Below are 18,074 nucleotides of genomic sequence, written 5' to 3'. Positions count from 1 at the left end.
CATGGGCACTGGGGTTGAGCTGGAGGGCACTTGGCAAAGACGGGCAAGAGATCTAACCGCACCATTGCCAGGGTCAGGTCCAGCAATAATCTTTAAGAAAAGACCATCTGAGGCTTCTAACAACCCTTTCTGCCCGCCCCTCCCCCTGCCTGAGAGACTCGCCCTGGAAACTTCCAGAGTACCCTTCGGTGTCATGAGAGGGTCCTAGGGGGGCTAAGGCCACTGGCCACTGGAACAAGAGCAGAAGCTGCGCAAAGAAGCCCTGCCCCGTTCCTGGCGCGACACTCCAGCCCAGCTCCGTGCCCTAGGAATCGGGGCCCCGCCCCTGCCCCGTCGAGTCCGGGAGAAGTCGCCCCCGCCCCGCGGACCCCGCCCCGCCGCCGCTGCACGGCTTCTTTCAGCACCGCGGCGCGGACAGCTCCCGGGCGGCACGGACGGACGGAGGCGCCGCGAGCGGCCTGCCCCGGAGGGCCAGGCAGGGAAGCGGACGGTGGACGCAGGCGAGCAGGCAGGGCTCAGAGTCCCGCGGCCCTCCCCGGGGGCGGCGCCCACCCAGAGCCGGACACCGCTGAACCCGAGGACAAGCGGAGGCGCAGAGAGCCGGGTCGCTGGTGTCTCCGCGCAGAGGCTGCGGCCGGAAGATGCCGGTCCGCAGGGGCCACGTCGCACCCCAAAACACTTACCTGGACACCATCATCCGCAAGTTCGAGGGCCAGAGTGAGTGTGTGCGTTGGCGTGGGGGGATGATCTGGAGTCCTGGTTCCCTGGCAGCGATAGTCGGACCCCTTTGCTAACTTCGAAAGGAGCAGGGTGGAGGTTACTGGATGCTGTACGCAAGATTCTTCGCTTTCATGTCCCCGAACACCGACTTCTCCAGCGGGCCCCAAATGCCTGCCCGCTTCTATTCTGGAGCACAAGTGTCAGAGCCCAGCCCCTCCTTCCCCCACTGATGTGTTTTCTTCCCCCCAAGCCCTGATCTCCCCTCTGTCACTACCCAGCTTCCTCCTAAACACACACACACACACACACACACACACACACACACACACACACACACACACACACACACCCCAGAGGTTTCCATGACTTATTCTCACCTCCTGACCCTGACCACCCTGGTCTCGCTAAGGGCTCTCCCCAGGCCTGATCCCCAGGTCACATCCCTGCTCCCTCCTCCTGACCCTCTCTACTGTCTCCAGGAAGCCTTAGGCCTCCCTCCCACTTCACTGACCCCGTTATTACCCGGCTCTTCTCACAATCCCCAGGATTGACTTCCCTTCCCCCACTTCTCTGGTCACTGTCTTGCTCCCCTCTCCTGACCACCCCCCTATTACTCTCAGGAGTCCCATGACCTTCTTCCACAACTCTGGCCTCTTTGGTTTTCCCACCTTCCCCAGACCTGACCTCCCCTCCCCTCATTACGGTCACTGCTCTGCTCCCTGCATCTAGATAGCCCCTCACTGCTGGCAAGAGTCCCTTTGATCTTGCCCTTCCTGCCACCCAGTTCTTCCCCCTCCCCCTGCCCACCTCAGGTCGAAAGTTCCTCATCGCCAATGCTCAGATGGAGAACTGTGCCATCATTTACTGCAACGATGGCTTCTGTGAGCTCTTTGGCTACTCCCGAGTGGAGGTGATGCAGCGACCGTGCACCTGCGACTTCCTTACAGGCCCCAACACCCCACGCAGCGCCATGTCCCGCCTGGCACAGGCCCTGCTAGGGGCTGAGGAGTGCAAGGTGGACATTGTCTACTACCGCAAGGATGGTGAGGCACCCTCGAGGCTCAGGTTTCTGGCCCCTCTCCTGTACTGCCAGAGTGACCATGGGGAGGGCACTGACCCCAGGCCCAAGGATCTGGGCAAATCCTGTCTCCTCTCTGGGCCTCAGTTTCCTCCTCTGCATGGGGAGGTGATGGGCATTGGATGTGATGCCTTGAGAGGTCCTTTTCAGAAACTGGACACCAGGCTGAGCCACTGACTGGTCCTAACACTGGGCAGGGCCTCCTGCTCCACGATCCCTCCCCCAGTCTCCTGACTGTCCACTCTGTCATTGTCAACCTCAGCTTTCAGGAAACTGGGGCAGAAATTAACCTTTCCTCATCTCCATCTGCTCTGGGGATTAGAGGAGTCAAGGCCTCTGGCCATGCAAAGCATGGGGGCTTCTGAGTGGGAAGGAGGGGTGGGTCTGGCTCACCCAGTCCTGGTTCCTTTGGCCTGACCTGGAGGCTCATCCAGTTTGGGATGTCACACCAGCCCAAGTTTACTGCAAGCAGAAGAAAAGGACAGGGCAGAGGCTGATGATAAAGACTTCTTCAGGCCTTTGAGACCTTCCCCCCAGGGCCTCTGATTCTCTACTGGATCAGGCACGGAGGGAGATGGGTGGGAACTAGGATCCTGAAAGTCCCTTTGAAATTACTTGGGGCTTGTGTTCCAAAACACACCTTTCCTAGAGAGAGGCTGACTCAGAGGTGTGAAGTGAGGCCCAAACAGGTATATTTGCAAAAATCTCCCTGGTGGTTTGGATATTCAGCCAAGTTTAGGAACCCCTGATTTAGATGAGTCCTTTCATTTTATGGATGTGGACACTGAGGCTTAAGAAAAAGAAGAGCCTTGCCCAGCATCCTACTGCTACAGTCCAACCTGGGGCTGGATCCCAAGTCTCCGGATTCTTCCCTAGAGATATCTCTGTTCTGAGTAATCCCAGGAAAGGGAGAAAGGACTCCAACTGCCTCTGTGCTCAGAGGCAGGACTTTTGGGAAAGGAAGCCCCAGAACAGGCCTCCCCAGGGAAAGCAGGCTTGAGCGGCCATCTGAGTGCAGATGGAGGTCAGACGCCTCTGGGTTGGACCAAGCAGTACTGAAGCTTGAGTTCCAAGGGCAGGGTGTGTGTGTGGAGCATGGGTGTAAGTGTAAACAAACATATGTGTGAGTGCATGCATGTGTGTGTGTATGTGTGTGTGTTTAATGGCTTCCGGGGTGCTTCTTGGGCAAGTCTGGCTGTCCCTGTGGCTGTCTCCTGTTGCTGCTGCCCAAGTGAATGCTGAGTAGAGATTGGGGAACTAGGGAGAACCTGGCTTAGTGGTGGCACTCACAGGGTTAATGAAGTCAGGATATTTTAAAAAGCTGTGACTTCACCTTCTCATATCATTGCAGGAAGGTGACAGTCAGAGGAATGAGAAAGGTCCTGGGGGAACAAAATGGGACAGCAGAAAATGAGGGGAAACTATAGGTCCTTCTTTGTCCCTCTCCTTGACCCCAGAACTCTGTGTGGGCCCAGAGGGGTGAGGGCTGATTCCTGACTCCTGAAAATGTCAGATCAGGATTCTTAGGGTCTCCTTAGTACCCTGCATTTAACTGGCCAAGGGAAAGGTTAAGGCCAGGTCTTGGCCCCCTGAGATCAGGACTCAGGTCTTCAAAATCCCACTGGGGTCCTCCAGCTCTCAGACTTGACCCTGACAACCTAGTCTTAGAGGCTGACCCTAGGTGAAAATGGAAAATTACCCACATACCTGATGCCCCCAAATGCCAGTCTACCCCCACCTCTACTGCAAATCTTCCCTGTTCTATAGTCCTAGCCTTTTACCACCTGGACCTGCCCGAAATTGGCCTGAAAAGGGAGCCCAGAAAAGGGAGCTTCCTGGCCTGCATTACCCTAAGGGAAGGATGTGGTTCTCAGATCATTTGTGTTCACCTCATGGTCCACTCTGACCACATGACCTTTTTAAAAAAATCATATTAACATATCTCTTACAATCCTGCTAAGGAGCAACCTAATGCTATTTTCTCCTGCCTCAGGTCGATACCACCTCTGCCCCATTCTCCCTGGTTCCAGGGAGGTAGGAAACTGAACAGAATTCTAGCTGGTTTATTTATAATTCTCTTTTCCTCTAAAGGAGTAATCCAGTGACAGTTCCCCAAGTCAAAGGGGAAGACCTGTGTTCATGTCTCCACTTCGCACAGCGGCACCATGTTGGGCTCAGAGAGGCCAGGGCACTTGGCAGAAATTACCCCACGGCACAAGGCTCTGAGACCCCTGAGAAGTTGGCTCTTCCTCCATCTGCCTTTATACGGAAAGTACGAACCTAACAGATAAGGAGGAACAGGATAGCCACAAGACTAACCAGTGAGAGTCTGGAGGGAGCGTTGGGAAGCACTTGGATCTCCCCCACCCCTACCCTACCTCCACTGGACACCAGCCCTGCCCAGCTTTGCCAGGTTCCCTGATCCTTCAGCCAGACTAGAGGAAGCCTGGGGCTCCTCCAGTCTTCAGCTCCAGATGAGGAGGACAGGGCACTCACAAATGCCAGAAACACCAAGCGGGGAGTGGGTACGGAATAGCCACTGTCTTAGTGGCAGCATTTTGTAGCACCTGCTCCTTCCTGAAGGCTCACCACAATCCTGGATGGGGTGTGAGGGAGAGGTGGAGGTAGCAGATGGCAGGAAGGCTGTGCAGAGGATGGGTGAGGGCCAGTGGGCAGAGGAGAGCACAGGAACAAAGTGAATCTGAAGGAAAGGGCACATCCCAGAGGCAGAGAAGAGCAGAAGAAGGGTGGTGTGCGTGTGTGGCAGACAAAACTGCTGTTCTTGGCCAGAGAGGTGGGTGGTAGGAGGAGCCCCTGAAAGGGAGTGTGAGACAGTGACTGTGGCTCTTCCTCTAGGAACAAGGCAAGGGTACACGAACACTGCCACTTCTGGGTACAACCTAGGACAACACACCCACTTCTGATCACCCCGTTATTCATGAGCAAGGACAGCCTAGCGATGGGTGGAAAGAATGCTCTGAACTCATCCAAATCCTCATAGCCGCCCTATGGGCAGCAGCATGAAGGTCAGGCATGGGGTGCCATGTACCACCCCCCTCCAGGCCTCACTGCTATGATGGCTGGTCTCAGTTCATTCACAGCTTCAGTTTTCCAAAGAGAGCCTCAGTGGGTGGATACAGCCAATCAAAAACTGGGCCTTGGCTGCCCCCAGCAGCATATCTAGCCTGGAGGCCCTGCCCTCTGCCCGGCTATGCCCTCTCCCTGCCCCATCAGGCCAGATCTCTGCAATGCCAAAGAGCGTGAAGAGATAGTCTGACCTTGGGGGCAGTGTCTTAGGCTGCTGGCCAAGGAGGCTTCCTGGCTAGGTTCCAGCGCCCATGCCTTGCCATGCCCCAGGCTGACAAGAGTGCCAGGCTCTGGCCTGGGAGGCAGGCCTACAGCACTGTGAGCCCAGGAGTGGGTCACAGAGGCAAGTGAGTGGCCTCTCCCCAGTGTGGGTGTCTCCCCTGGGGCTCAGTACAGCAGCTGGCAGATGGCTGCTTGGTGCCTGGGAGTCCGGGAATCTGATCCAGGAGATTCCTGCTCCCGGGGAGGAATGTGGGAGGGAGGATGGAGATAGCTCAGCTGCACCCAGTACTGTTGGCTGTGAGAGGACACCAAGCGAAGTGAGCACTAAATGGGATGTCAGGGGGAAGAGTGACTCTAGTGGACCCCAAAGGAGCAATATCCTGCCAGCAGACCCCCCACTCTCTCACATTTACACTCATATTCATTCACTCAATCAACAACACCACTGGCAAATGAGACAGAGCCACACCCGGGCAGCTGTCTTCTAGTTCGCGCATTTACCTGAGGCCCCTGCCCCTTCGGATCCTGTTTGGGGCCTGACACCCACAAATGGTTTGAGTTGAGGGACATGTAACCCCCCGGTACCATAGAGAGGGGGCTCGCGTACCCACCCAGCCCAAAGGTCATTTTAGCTTGTTTTGATCCATCCACAGATGGCTGCAGGGGAGCAAGACCCTGTGGCGGAATGAGAGAAACAGTGAAGCAAAGGGCTGGATCTGGGCTGCCCAAAAGGGTGGAGAGAGTGGCAGGAGGGGCCTGCCCTGTCCCCACACTGCCATCTCTCTTCCTCTCCAGACCCCAAGCCACTGCCCCGCCTGCTCCTCAGTCCCAGGGCCTCTGCCTTGAAACCCAGCTCCATGTCCCCTCCCAGCACCAGCAAGTCAGCTTCTCTCGTCTGCAGAATGGGGGTCTCTGCCTCCCTCCAAAGGCCCAGTGGGCTCCACCATGGAGACTGAGGCCTAATATGGCAACTAGCTCAGTGCCCAGCATTTAGTGTGTTCTCAATGAGGAGGTCCTCCCAGCGTCAGCTTTGTGGGATGGGAACATGGGAGCTGGACCCAGGGCCAGCTAGAGCTCCATGGGGTAGAACGCCTGACCCACCTCCCCATTTAATCCACTCCCATCTGCTCCGCTTTAATTATGGCAGAAGCAAACCTCAAGGTTAAGCCCTGAGCTGAGGGCTGAGCATGGACTTGGATCTGATGCTACATTATCTCCTAATGAGTAGCTTAGCTGCTCTCTCCACCTCTGCTCTGTAGCACCGCCAGCCCTCTGTTCAGGCCTCCTCACCCTGTGTCTGCCCTTCGTTTGATCTTTACCCGGCCCCCTGCCTAGCTTCCTCTGTCCAGGCTCCTGCAGGAGAGGACCCCTTCAGTGACCGCCCCCCACCCTGCCATGGTGTTTGCAGCCTCCACCCTGCGCTGCCTGGTGGATGTGGTGCCCGTGAAGAATGAGGATGGGGCCGTCATCATGTTCATCCTCAACTTCGAGGATCTCGCCCAACTCTTGGCCAAGAGTGGGAGCCGCAGCCTATCCGAGCGCCTGCTGTCTCTGAGTTTCCGGGGCTCCGGTGAGGTGGGGTACAGGTGTTGGAGGGAGGGACGGGTGGGGGCACCAGGCAGAGAAGCTGGTCCCTGGCCCTGGCTGCTCTGACCCTGGCCCTGCTTTCAGAGGGCTCTCACAGCAGGCCAGGTACACAGGGGCCTGGCACGGGCAGGGTCAAGTACAGGACGATCAGCCAAATTCCACAGTTCACACTCAACTTTGTGGAGTTCAACCTGGACAAGCACCGCTCAGGATCCACCACGGAAATTGAGATCATCGCACCCCACAAGGTGGTGGAGCGGACCCAGAATGTCACCGAGAAGGTCACCCAGGTTTGGCCTGCAGGGCAGGACACACAGGACTGTGCTGGGCCTTGAGGGTGGGAGGGGCAGAGTGGGGAGGGCTCAGCTGAATGTAATGATCAAACCCCTCTCAGACATGTGAGAAGCAGTCAAGGCTCCCTGGTTCTCGGGACCTGTTGAGGCCCCAGATTAGCTTCACACCCCAAATTTGGCTCTTCCCATGGAAGGCTCTGAGAGTTGGCCCCAGGAAAGGCAGACACTGGTCCAGCCCCACAGGGCCTTCCTAGGCATCACCCCTACATCTTCACCGTTCCCAGACCCATCTCACCAGCAGTGGCCACCCCGCTGACCACCCCATGGCCCCCACCCCAGGTCCTGTCCCTGGGTGCAGACGTGCTGCCCGAGTATAAGCTGCAGGCGCCACGCATCCACCGTGGGACCCTCTTGCACTACAGCCCCTTCAAGGCCATGTGGGACTGGCTCATCCTGCTGCTGGTCATCTACACGGCTATCTTCACGCCCTACTCAGCTGCCTTCCTGCTTAGCGACCAGGACGAGTCTCAGCGCGGGGGCTGCAGCTACCCCTGCAATCCACTCACCGTGGTGGACCTCATCGTGGACATCATGTTTGTCGTGGACATTGTCATCAACTTCCGCACCACCTACGTCAACACCAACGACGAGGTGGTCAGCCACCCTCGCCACATTGCCGTCCACTACTTCAAGGGCTGGTTCCTCATTGATGTGGTGGCAGCCATCCCCTTTGATCTGCTCATCTTCCGCACCGGCTCTGATGAGGTGAGCAAAGCCCACCTGGGTCAGCTCCTGCGGCTGGAGAAGGACCAGCCAAGGTTATGCCCCAGGCCAGGGTGGCCCCCCTGTGCTCCAGAATTTGACCCCTTCTGGGATGGGCATTCCTATAGTTCCAGCCCCTCGCGCAAGCTGTTCCTGAATGCAGCCTGACCCCTTCTCACCCCTAAGCTCCTCTACTGGGCCAACTCCACGTCCCATAGCTTATTATGAGGGCATTTTCACACTTTTCTTAAAGCTTCTAGTCCTACTGTGTCTTCTTGCACCACCTCTTTGGGATCAGCTTCTCCAAACAGCTCTCCCTTCTGTGTTCCCGTCATCCCTCAATCACAGCCCCTCAGCTTGTCCAGCAGGGGCTGACCCTCATGATTTCCAGTTCCCATGCCCACCCAGTCCCAGCACACCTATCCCCAAGTCCTCTTCCCTCCTCTCCACCCCCACTGCCCCTGCCTGGACACTGAGTGGCCTTCCCCACATCTACCCCAGCCCCACACCTGTCAGCTTCGCCCCCTCTACACAGAAGTCAGAGGGAGTTTCAGATCACTTGCACAAGCCTGTTACTTCTCTGACCCTGTGCTCAGAACTGGAAATGGCTCCCCAGTGGCTTGGGCAAAAACCAAGCTCTTTATGGACCCTCTGGCCCACAGGAGCAGCCCCTACCCATCTTCCAGGCTCATTTCTCTCTACTCTGCCAGCTTCCTCACTGAGCTCCAGGCTGTAGCACCACACTTGGATTCTCACATGGATTGTGCCATTTCACACTGCCAGGCCATTGCTCACGCTGCTCCCTGAGCCTGGAACGGTCTTTCCCTCTCCCTCCTATCTGCCTGGAGGCCCAGCCTCATCTCAAGACTCAGCTCATGTGTCACCTCCTCTATGTAGCCTCCCTGCTCTGCTCCTACAGATTTGACCTCCTCTTCCTCTGCGCTCTCCCTAGATTTATGTCCTGGTAACCATAACACTGATTTCGAGCTTTAGGGTAAGAACTCCTTTAGGTCCCATGCTGTGCCCCACTGCCAATAGCCTGCCCCAGAGCAGGTTCTTCATGAGTGTTTGTCGAATGACTATGTGACCATATGCACGAGTAAACAAATATGGTCCCGAGCACAGCCTCCCAAGGGCTGACCACCTGCCCTGCTCCTCCAGACCACGACCCTGATTGGGCTGCTGAAGACGGCACGGCTGCTGCGGCTGGTGCGCGTGGCCAGGAAGCTGGACCGCTACTCTGAGTATGGGGCAGCCGTGCTCTTCCTGCTCATGTGCACCTTTGCACTCATCGCGCACTGGCTGGCCTGCATCTGGTATGCCATTGGCAACGTGGAGCGGCCCTACCTAGAGCCCAAGATCGGCTGGCTGGACAGCCTGGGCGAGCAGCTTGGCAAGCGCTACAATGGCAGTGACCCGGCCTCGGGTCCCTCAGTGCAAGACAAATATGTCACTGCCCTCTACTTCACCTTCAGCAGCCTCACCAGCGTAGGCTTCGGCAATGTCTCCCCCAACACCAACTCAGAGAAGGTCTTCTCCATCTGCGTCATGCTCATCGGCTGTGAGTGCCACCTCATGCCCCAGCCCTAACCCACGGAATTCTATTTTTAGTTTTGTAGTGCGACATAACAGAACATAGTAACAATTGTGTGATAGACGGATCCTAAGCACACAGCACAATGAAATATTGCCTTTATACACCAACTGTACACAGAATTTAATATCAGTACAGCCCTTGTTGCTATGTGCCAGGAACCAGGACGAGCTACATCATTTGCAGGATTTAATATCAGTACAGCCCTTGCTATGTGCCAGGAACCAGGACGAGCTACATCATTTGCAGGGCCCAGTGCAAAATAAATTTTTAGAGCCCTTTGTTTAAAAAATATTAAGAATCTCAAGACAGTGAGAGCAGAAAGTAAACCAAATGTGGAGCCCTTCTTAGCCCAGGTTGCATGCCGATGAAGCCAGACCTGTCAGGCCTTTTTTTAAGTGCTCATCGAAGGCCCACTTTTCATTCCCAGCACTACTCCCTTGAGGGCTATATTATGAGTTCAGTTCACAGACCAAGAAACCAAAGGTCCTCATTTGCCAGGGGATATGGAGAGACCCAGTTCCATTCCAGGGAGCAGCTGCCAGGGCGGGTGCTCTCAGGTCCTGCCCTGTGCTGCCTGCCTCCCAAGACACCTGGTCTAGGAACACAGAAGCAGTGTGGGGTTTTACACATAGATTAAGTCGTCATGTTCAGACTGTTCAGAGATGCGAAAGCCCAGAAAAACAAAAACAACAAGAAAAAAATGGGTGAAAACAAGAAACAAAGAGTTTTCCCTTCATTATATTTTTACAGCTGAAAGAGAAAACAAATCTGAACTAAAAAATTCCATTGCCTTAGTTCTTCCTTCTCAGGCGTTTGGCCTCCGGGCCCAGGAAGGTGCCAAGAGGCACAGGGCAGAGGGAGGAGGGCAGGAAGCCCAGGGGCCTCTGTCCTCCAGGCGCCCTGGTGCCATCCTGGGCACTTCTGACTTTGCCCTGGAGAGAGGGCTCCCAGGAAGAGGGAGGCTTGGAGCAGGCCCTGGGGTGGTGTGGCTTGGGGGATGCAGAGGAGCTTACTCCCCGCACCCCCGCTCCTCCCGCGCCAGCCCTCATGTATGCCAGCATCTTTGGCAACGTGTCCGCCATCATCCAGCGCTTGTACTCAGGCACCGCGCGCTACCACACGCAGATGCTGCGTGTCAAGGAGTTCATCCGCTTCCACCAGATCCCCAACCCGCTGCGGCAGCGCCTGGAAGAGTACTTCCAACACGCCTGGTCCTATACCAACGGCATCGACATGAATGCGGTGAGCTCACGCCGCCCCGCCCCGGGAGGGGCGGATGACCCAGCTCAAATCCCAGCTCTGGCTAAAATGCCCCCGGGGGAGGGGGCAGGCAAGGCCCCCAGAACCCTCCTTGCCTGGTCCCCCAGCCCCACCCCCGCCCACTTCGCCTTGCAGGTGCTGAAGGGCTTCCCCGAGTGCCTGCAGGCTGACATCTGTCTGCACCTGCACCGCGCACTGCTGCAGCACTGCCCGGCCTTCCGCGGAGCCAGCAAGGGTTGCTTGCGCGCACTTGCCATCAAGTTCAAGACGGCGCACGCGCCGCCCGGGGACACGCTGGTACACCTCGGCGACGTGCTTTCCACGCTGTACTTCATCTCCCGCGGCTCCATCGAGATCCTACGCGACGACGTGGTCGTGGCCATCCTAGGTGAGTCAGGTGGGGAGAGTGGGGGTAGTGGGGCTGGACCACTCTATTACTAATGATGATGGTGGCACCTCTTATAACTTGCATGTACTTGAGCGTGTGCCACAAAGAGCTTTATCCCCAGATCACTGAATCCGTAAAACAAACCTCTGCCATGGGTCCATTTTCCTGATAGGGAAGTTGAGGCTCAGAGAGATCATGCTGGTAAGTTGCCAAGCAGGGGTTCCAGGGCCACATGTTTGACTCAGAAGTACAGGCAAGTTCCTACCATCTTTCACTCTTGGGGAGCACGGAGTGAGTGAGGGTTTGTCTTGGGTGGAGGGGGGTCTTCAACACAACTGCAGGGACAGCTGGACTTCGGAGGAAGGATATGAGCACTGGATAGGGGACAGATGTGGCCACATGCACCTCTGCCACTTACCAGTTGTATGAGTGAGACCTTGGGTAAGTCACTTCATTTCTCTGAACCTCACAGGGTCCTCTCTCTCTCTCATCTTCCTTGCCTCTCCTTCCCCCTGACTTTAGCCCATCCCAAGTTCCTGACCAGGATGTCAGCCTTACCCTCCTTTGGTTTCCATGGCAGGACTGGAATATTCCATTCCTTCCTGGCATGGCCACCCTTATAATCCTAAGGCAGACCAAACAATATATCTCAACCTAAAATCATCATCTGCGCTCAGAAGCAGCTCCATTGGCCTCACCATCACTGTGAACCATCCATTGCCTGAGCTAGAGACCTTCCTGCCCCCCATCATCCAGGCAGCCATAGAGTCCCATCTGTTTCCCTCTCCGCCCCACACATGGCTCTCTGTCCCTACCTGGGTCCAGCCCTCCTTGTGCCCATCCTGGGCAGGTGGCAGGTGCTCCTTTCCCATGTGCCCGCATCTGGTTTACTCCCATACCCCATCTTCCACCTTCTGCCAACCGTGCATTCTCCTCTTCTGCTCAAAATCCTTCCATGGTTCCCATGGCCCACAGGGTAAGAGTGAACCCCTGTGTGCACAGCTGTCCCCCATCTGGCTACCCTAAGTCCTGCCACCCTCCCGCTGTACTTCAGGTCCAGCCATCAAACTGCTCATCGTCCTCTAGACCTGCCTGTCTCTATCGCACGTCCGTGCCGTTGCACGTGCTGCAACTCTGCTCAGAGCACCTGAGTTGCACTCCTGCCTGGCAGTCTCTGGCCGGCCTCCAAGGCTGAGCTTAGGCACGGGCTCCTAGCTGAGACCTTCCCTTGCTGCCAGCCTACTTTAGAAGTGCCATCCAAATGGGAGGGATAATAATTATTATTAATAATTAAGAAGACAGTCCAATTTAAGTTTCAGTTGGAGACATGAAATCTTCTCATTTTGTCCTGAGTGGAAATGAACATTAAATCATAATCCTTCATCTAGTGGAAAATCATTGCTTTATAATGTTGCCAGGTTTCAAGCTCCTGGGTTTCACATGTGACCCTGGAAAGTCTCTTTCCTCTTTAGGCCTCAGTCCCCTCCTCTGTAAATGACCTTTGAGCTTGTTCCCTTTGGGGACATATCCTGGCCTCCATCCATCATTGTCTGCACAAATTATTAGTGACTTTGTTCAGCAGAGGCAGGCTGAAGGAGCTGAACTTCTCTGTAGCGAATGGATGTCAAAGCAATCAATGTACCCCGGCCCTGTGCTCTCTACCATCCAGCCCTGACTATAGCACTAACCACACACTGTTTTTTCTGCCCAGATTGCCTTTCTCCTTGAGGCCCAGTCCTCCTCAATTCTCACAACACAGCCCCCACTTCACTTCCTCTGTAAGCCCCCCTCCTCTCTGCCCCCAAGCACCCCTAGTTCAATGAGCCCCTCCCTCCTCTGTGGCCCCATAGCTCTTGCTTCTTCCCTGTTGTAAGGCTCAACATTCTGTAAACTAGTTGCTTTTGCTATGTGCCTATTTTACAGGTATGTTAGGGGCTTCTTGTGGGTAAGGCATCATCTTATTCATGTATACACCCTGTGGCCAGCACAGTACCTGGCACCAGGAAGGCCCAATACCCTTGATACATGCTTCAAATATCAGCCTATGTCCACCCTGTGACATCTGTTGATACCAGTGCCTTGCATCAATCTATCTGGTGCCTCTTACTACTCAAGATACTTTCTCAAGCATCACGTCTGCTCCTATGGACAGTCTAGGGGGTAGGAAAGGCAGATACGATTACACCCATTTTAGAGATGAAGACACTGGGTTCCAAAGAGGGTAAGTGACTTCCCCAGGCCTCCTCTACCAGGACCATGCTGGTAACCTGGCCCCACAATGGGTAGTGGGAACACAAATAGACGGAAGCCCCAGGCCCTGTGCTGGGGGAGCTAGGTGCTCCTGGCCCTGGGTTCCCTGCTCTCTTATGTCACTGTGGGAGCTGAGGAGAGGGGAAGAAGTTAAGCATGGAGCCTTTAGTGCTCACTGTCTCTCAGGGTGGGGGGAGGGGCAGTGCCAAAGCATGTGGAAGTAGGAGGGGGATTCTGATAGAGCATGGTCCTGAGGGGCTTGGAGATAGCAGGTGCACCCACATGCTGGAAGGGGGGTCTCTGCAGAGCTCAGAGGATAAGGTAAGGAAGAGCACACTCCTCATTCCCAGCCAGTACCTCTATCCTTGTCCCCAGAAGTAGATCCTAGCACCAGGCCCCAGCCTGGCAGATTCCCTGAGGCGGGAGAGAGCTCATGAACAAGGAGCCCTCAGGGAAGCTCCTTAGAGGAAAGCTTGGAGCCAGGCCCTGGACAGATCCCTATCCCTCTGGCTGGCAGGAAAGAATGACATCTTTGGGGAGCCTGTTAGCCTCCACGCCCAGCCAGGCAAGTCCAGTGCAGATGTGCGGGCCCTGACCTACTGTGACCTGCACAAGATCCAGCGGACAGACCTGCTGGAGGTGCTGGACATGTATCCCGCCTTTGCAGACAGCTTCTGGAGTAAGCTGGAAGTCACCTTCAACCTGCGGGATGTGAGTCTGGGCTGGGTGGGCCAGGGTGGGAGGTGGTCCTTGGCCAGCTGGTAATGGATGATGCCCAGGCAGCCAATTGAGAGTGTGGCCAGCCTGACCTGGGGGGAGCCACCTGACCACCTCCTTTTCTTTCTACCCCGTACTGCATTCTTTATCATAACTTTTTTTCTGTCTACCATGGTCTGCATAACACTAAGCATGATGATAGCTACCAGTTATTGAGCACCATCTATGTGATAAGTGCTGAGATTCCTTTACATTATCTCAGTTAATCCTCTTCTTGCAAAGAGTATTATTATCCTCATTTCCCAGATGAGGAAACTGAGGGCTGGAGAGGATAAATTCACTAAATCCATACAGCCCCACAGTAAGGCATACAGTCAGTGGCAGAGCCAAGCTGGGGAGTCAAGTCTGTGTGACTCCCTAACCCAGGCTTTCCCCACCCATTTGGACCAAGCTGAAAGGGAGAGTGCCTGCCATCCAGGGGCTCACAGTGCCAGGTCCTGGGGGTGTTAAGAAGTGAAAGAGCTGTCTCCTCTCAATCTTATCACTCAGTGGAGGAGATTAAACAAGTCAGGAAAAATAAAGAGCCACACAGTTAAGTAACCAAGGGAATCATGAGGTTGTGCAGGGTGACCAAATTTCTGTGGAGCTCAGGGTTGCCAAGGAATGGGACAGCCAGTACAGACTGGAAACCCAGAAGAGGCTGCATGGAGGAGGGGGTCTGGAATCAGCCAGTGGGAAGGAGGTGGCAGGCACGCTTGGCAAGGGCCACAGTGACTGAGTCCCTGGCTGTGAGCCCTACTTCCCCGCAACATAACCCCCCAGCCTCAGGAGGAGGGGGTCTGCTGGCCCAGGCCCCATTCCCAGGATGGAGGGTATAGTGCTGAGACGGGTTTTCTTACCAAAGACAGCCCTCTGCACCCTGTGCCCTTTGCTGTCATCCCCCCGCCCCCACTGGTCTCTCCCCTTCCCATGTGGCTAGACACCAGGGCGAGAGTGATGTGGTCTTCATGGGCATATGCAGCTCCCTGGGGGGCCCCTAACTGGGGTATCAGAAGGGTGAGCTGCCAAGGGTGCTGCTGAGGCACCTCCTGAATGGACTAGGGGTTCCAGACCCAGTCTCCTCAAAGAAGACTTCCCATTGGCCCACTGAGTGCGGGAGCACCAGGGCATTCAGGAAAGGGAGGACTGGAAGAACTCTCCCCCCCCACCTTCCCCCACAAATCTTGATGTTCAAAGCAGCGTTTCCCAAGACTCTGTGTGGGTCTCCTGTCTCCATGTCCCTGTCCATCTCCTGCCCACCCACGCGGGAGAAAGCCTGCAGGAAGCTGCCTGGAGCATTATGGGAGAGCCCAACCACCTGTCACCACTTTCTCACCTAGCTGTTACAAGGGGATTAGGGGGCAAGGGACAACCAAAGGGCCCTGTCCCAGCTTTGGTCCCTGTTACTTGATGCTCTTGTTCCCCACAAGGCAGATGGGGGTCTCCATTCATCACCCCGACAGGCTCCAGGCAGTCAGGACCACCAAGGCTTCTTCCTCAGTGACAGCCAGTCAGGTGAGCAAGCCATTCTCCACCAGTGTCTGCTCTGCTGCAGCCCAAAGCCCCTGCCAGCCTCCTGTGCCTTCTCAGTTCTTACATCCTGCTTCCTTTGGGAGAGGCCTCTCCAGGCCCTGGATGAGTAGAGATGGACTCCCTCCCTAAGCTTGGTTCTGGAGGCCCTCCCCCTCCCCGCACCCCCCCCCCCCCCAGTGTACTTAGAGGATACCCAGGTGCCTAGTGCTGCCACGAGGGGGTGGTAGGGGGAATACTGGCCAAGCCCCTGGGGTTCCACATCAAGGCACCAGGGGATCTACTGGGTTTCAGCTTCCTGGACAGTGAGGCCAGGGCTGGATGTCCCCACCCAGCCAGCACCCTCAATCTGGGGCCCCAGCCCCCTCCCAGGGCTACAGCCTTCTGGGTCATGGAGGCCAGACCTCTATGGAGGCAGGACCTCATACTGCAGGGCACCCAGGTGAGAAGAGCCACTCCTCCTGCCCTGTGTACCCATTGCAGGTAGGGGGAGGGGCATAGGCTCAGGTGTGTGGAACCAGCTAAACCAAGCTCAGGCTTTCCTTTCCCTCCTGCAGGTGCAGCACCTTCCCTGAGCCTCTCGGATGCAACTGGCCTCTGGCCTGAGCTGCTGCAGCAAGTGCCCCCAGGGCCAGGGGACAGCCCACCAGACCCTCAGGGAGACCCAGACTGCTGGCCTCGGGAGCTGAGCTCCCGGCTGGAGCACCTCCAGGCCCAGATGAACAGGTGAGCGCCCTGCGGGTCAGGTTCCGGTGGCTGCAGAGAGCAAGCCCAGCAGCAGGCTAGGCGTGGGTGCCCCCTCCTGGTGGTTCAGGAACACCACGAATGTCCTGTTAGTTTCAGAATGGCCAGCCCAATTTAACAGCAGTCCTCTGCATCCCTGATGGCTTGTCCCAGCAAACCCTGGGACATACCCAGGAAGCTGTCTTGAGGGAGTGGCATAACTTCGTGCAGAAACAAATTTCATGGGACCTTGAAAAAGGGTCTGTGGATGACAGGGCTCTGGTGACAGAGTTAGGCCTTAGGGGCAGTACAATCCTGGGTTCATATTCTGATTCTGCGTTTACCAGCAAGAGTGTGGGCAAGTTACTGAGTCGCTCTGTGCCTCAGTTTGCCCTTTCATGAAATGGGGACAATCAGAATACCCTTATCAAAGCTTCTTGATCTGGACCGGATGATGTGTGTACACTGCCTGGTCACTTGTTTTCAAAGTTAGGGATGTGCTGAGGGGAATTTGGGCAGAGGCTATGGATTGTAGCAGGAACATAGCTTCAGGTAGGCCCCAGGCTGCCATTCCAACCAGCTGGAACAGCATGTAGGCTACAAAACTGGGAGCTGTCCTCAGGACCTGAACTGCTGTTGCCAATCCCAACCCTGACCCTGACTGTGGGGTTTTGTCCTTTTGGGCAGGTTGGAGTCCCGCATGTCCTCAGACCTCAACCGCATCCTGCAACTCCTCCAGCAGCACCTGCCTCAGGGCCACACTGGCTACATTCTGGGAACCCCAGCCTCCAGTGACCTGACTTTGTTTCCTTCAGCCTCTGCTACTCAGAGTCCAGGAACCAGTCTGCCCCAGGGTGGTCTGCCCCCTGCACAGGTGAGCTGGTGTGGGGATCCACAGGGGCTTGCCTGGATGCAGCTGCATTCCTTCCCCCATTCCCTCTTTCTTGCCCTTCTCAGGACCCAAGCTGTGGTAACTTAGACAAAAAGCACACGCACTCCTCGTCCAGGATGCCTCACCTGGCCATGGCCATGGACAAAACACTGATCCTGTCTTCAGAACTGGAGCAGCCTAAGGGGCTCCTGTCACCCCTAGCCTCAACCCTGCGTCCCGTGGAGGTACAGGGTCTCTTCTGCGGTTCCCGCTTCCCCTCCCTTCCAGAATACCTTGGCTCTGTGCCCCAGCGACTGGAATTCCAGAGACATGGCTCAGATCCTGGATTTGCAGGGAGTTAACGCCACTGAACCCCAAGACAAAAAACACCATGAGGGGCTTGAAGGTGGGTGAGGTTGAGAGTTCTGGATTTGAGAGAGACAGAGTGCCACCAAAATGGACCCATGAAAACCACTCTCCTAGAATGGCTACAGCCTGCTAACCCAGATAACCCAAGATGGCAGGGGCAAAGAGGCCCAGGTCTTTTCCAGTCCTCTCCAGGCCTGGTGGAGGGTGGGCAAAAGCCTTGGGCATTGAGGTAGCTTACAGGACAGAGATGTCAGTGAGGAAAAGAAAAGTTTCCAGTCTTCTGTGTGAGAGCCTCTCCCTGGGCTGGGTGCAACCATTTCCTGGCCCAGAACTATCCACTGCCTCCCAGCCCAGTCCCCAAGGTTGGTCAGACCTGTGAGAGCCTGTGACCTGGCTGGAGATGAACGTGTCCTCTCTAGTGGACACATCAGGGCACAGCACTCCAGCCCTCAGCTGCTCAGCCGCTGGTAGTTCTGTGAAGACCTTTGGGACCTAGCAGATAGTGGAGTGTATCACAGCTAATAAAGTCTGCACATTTCACCGTGGGCTGGGTGTATCATTTACCTGAGAATGATTATGTC

General features: G+C 55.9%; 1 protein-coding gene across 2 annotated transcripts; it reads left to right on the top strand.

Moving 5' to 3' along the window:
* The first annotated feature begins 641 nt into the window (after positions 1–641).
* KCNH6 (potassium voltage-gated channel subfamily H member 6) lies at positions 642–18,033 on the top strand. 2 transcript variants are annotated; one of them, XM_090290722.1, is made up of 13 exons: positions 642–717; positions 1,533–1,763; positions 6,516–6,677; positions 6,779–6,984; positions 7,327–7,752; positions 8,911–9,310; positions 10,389–10,588; positions 10,742–10,994; positions 13,762–13,955; positions 15,431–15,515; positions 16,088–16,256; positions 16,941–17,127; positions 17,211–18,033. In XM_090290722.1, the coding sequence occupies exons 1-13, from the start codon at positions 642–644 to the stop codon at positions 17,484–17,486; spliced, it is 2,865 nt and encodes a 954-aa protein (XP_090146848.1). In that variant the 3' UTR covers positions 17,487–18,033. The 2 variants fall into 2 exon arrangements, with proteins under 2 accessions (XP_090146848.1, XP_090146849.1); XM_090290723.1 differs by having other exon boundaries at positions 16,941–17,135; positions 17,219–18,033.
* Positions 18,034–18,074: the final 41 nt, after the last annotated feature.

This window comes from Furipterus horrens, unplaced genomic scaffold (genome assembly GCF_987537825.1).
Source record: "Furipterus horrens unplaced genomic scaffold, mFurHor1.1.pri manual_scaffold_11, whole genome shotgun sequence".
NCBI lineage: Eukaryota > Metazoa > Chordata > Mammalia > Chiroptera > Furipteridae > Furipterus > Furipterus horrens.
The sequence above is the reverse complement of the archived record's forward strand: the minus strand, read 5'-3'. Positions and strand labels throughout refer to the sequence as shown.

Excerpts from the sequence above, each read along its gene's own strand:
- KCNH6 (XM_090290722.1), top strand. The coding sequence starts at position 642 with ATGCCGGTCCGCAGGGGCCACGTCGCACCCCAAAACACTTACCTGGAC. Across the intron at positions 1,764-6,515 it reads TGTCTACTACCGCAAGGATG|CCTCCACCCTGCGCTGCCTG; the intron begins GTGAGGCACCCT and ends TGGTGTTTGCAG. Across the intron at positions 7,753-8,910 it reads TCCGCACCGGCTCTGATGAG|ACCACGACCCTGATTGGGCT; the intron begins GTGAGCAAAGCC and ends CTGCTCCTCCAG.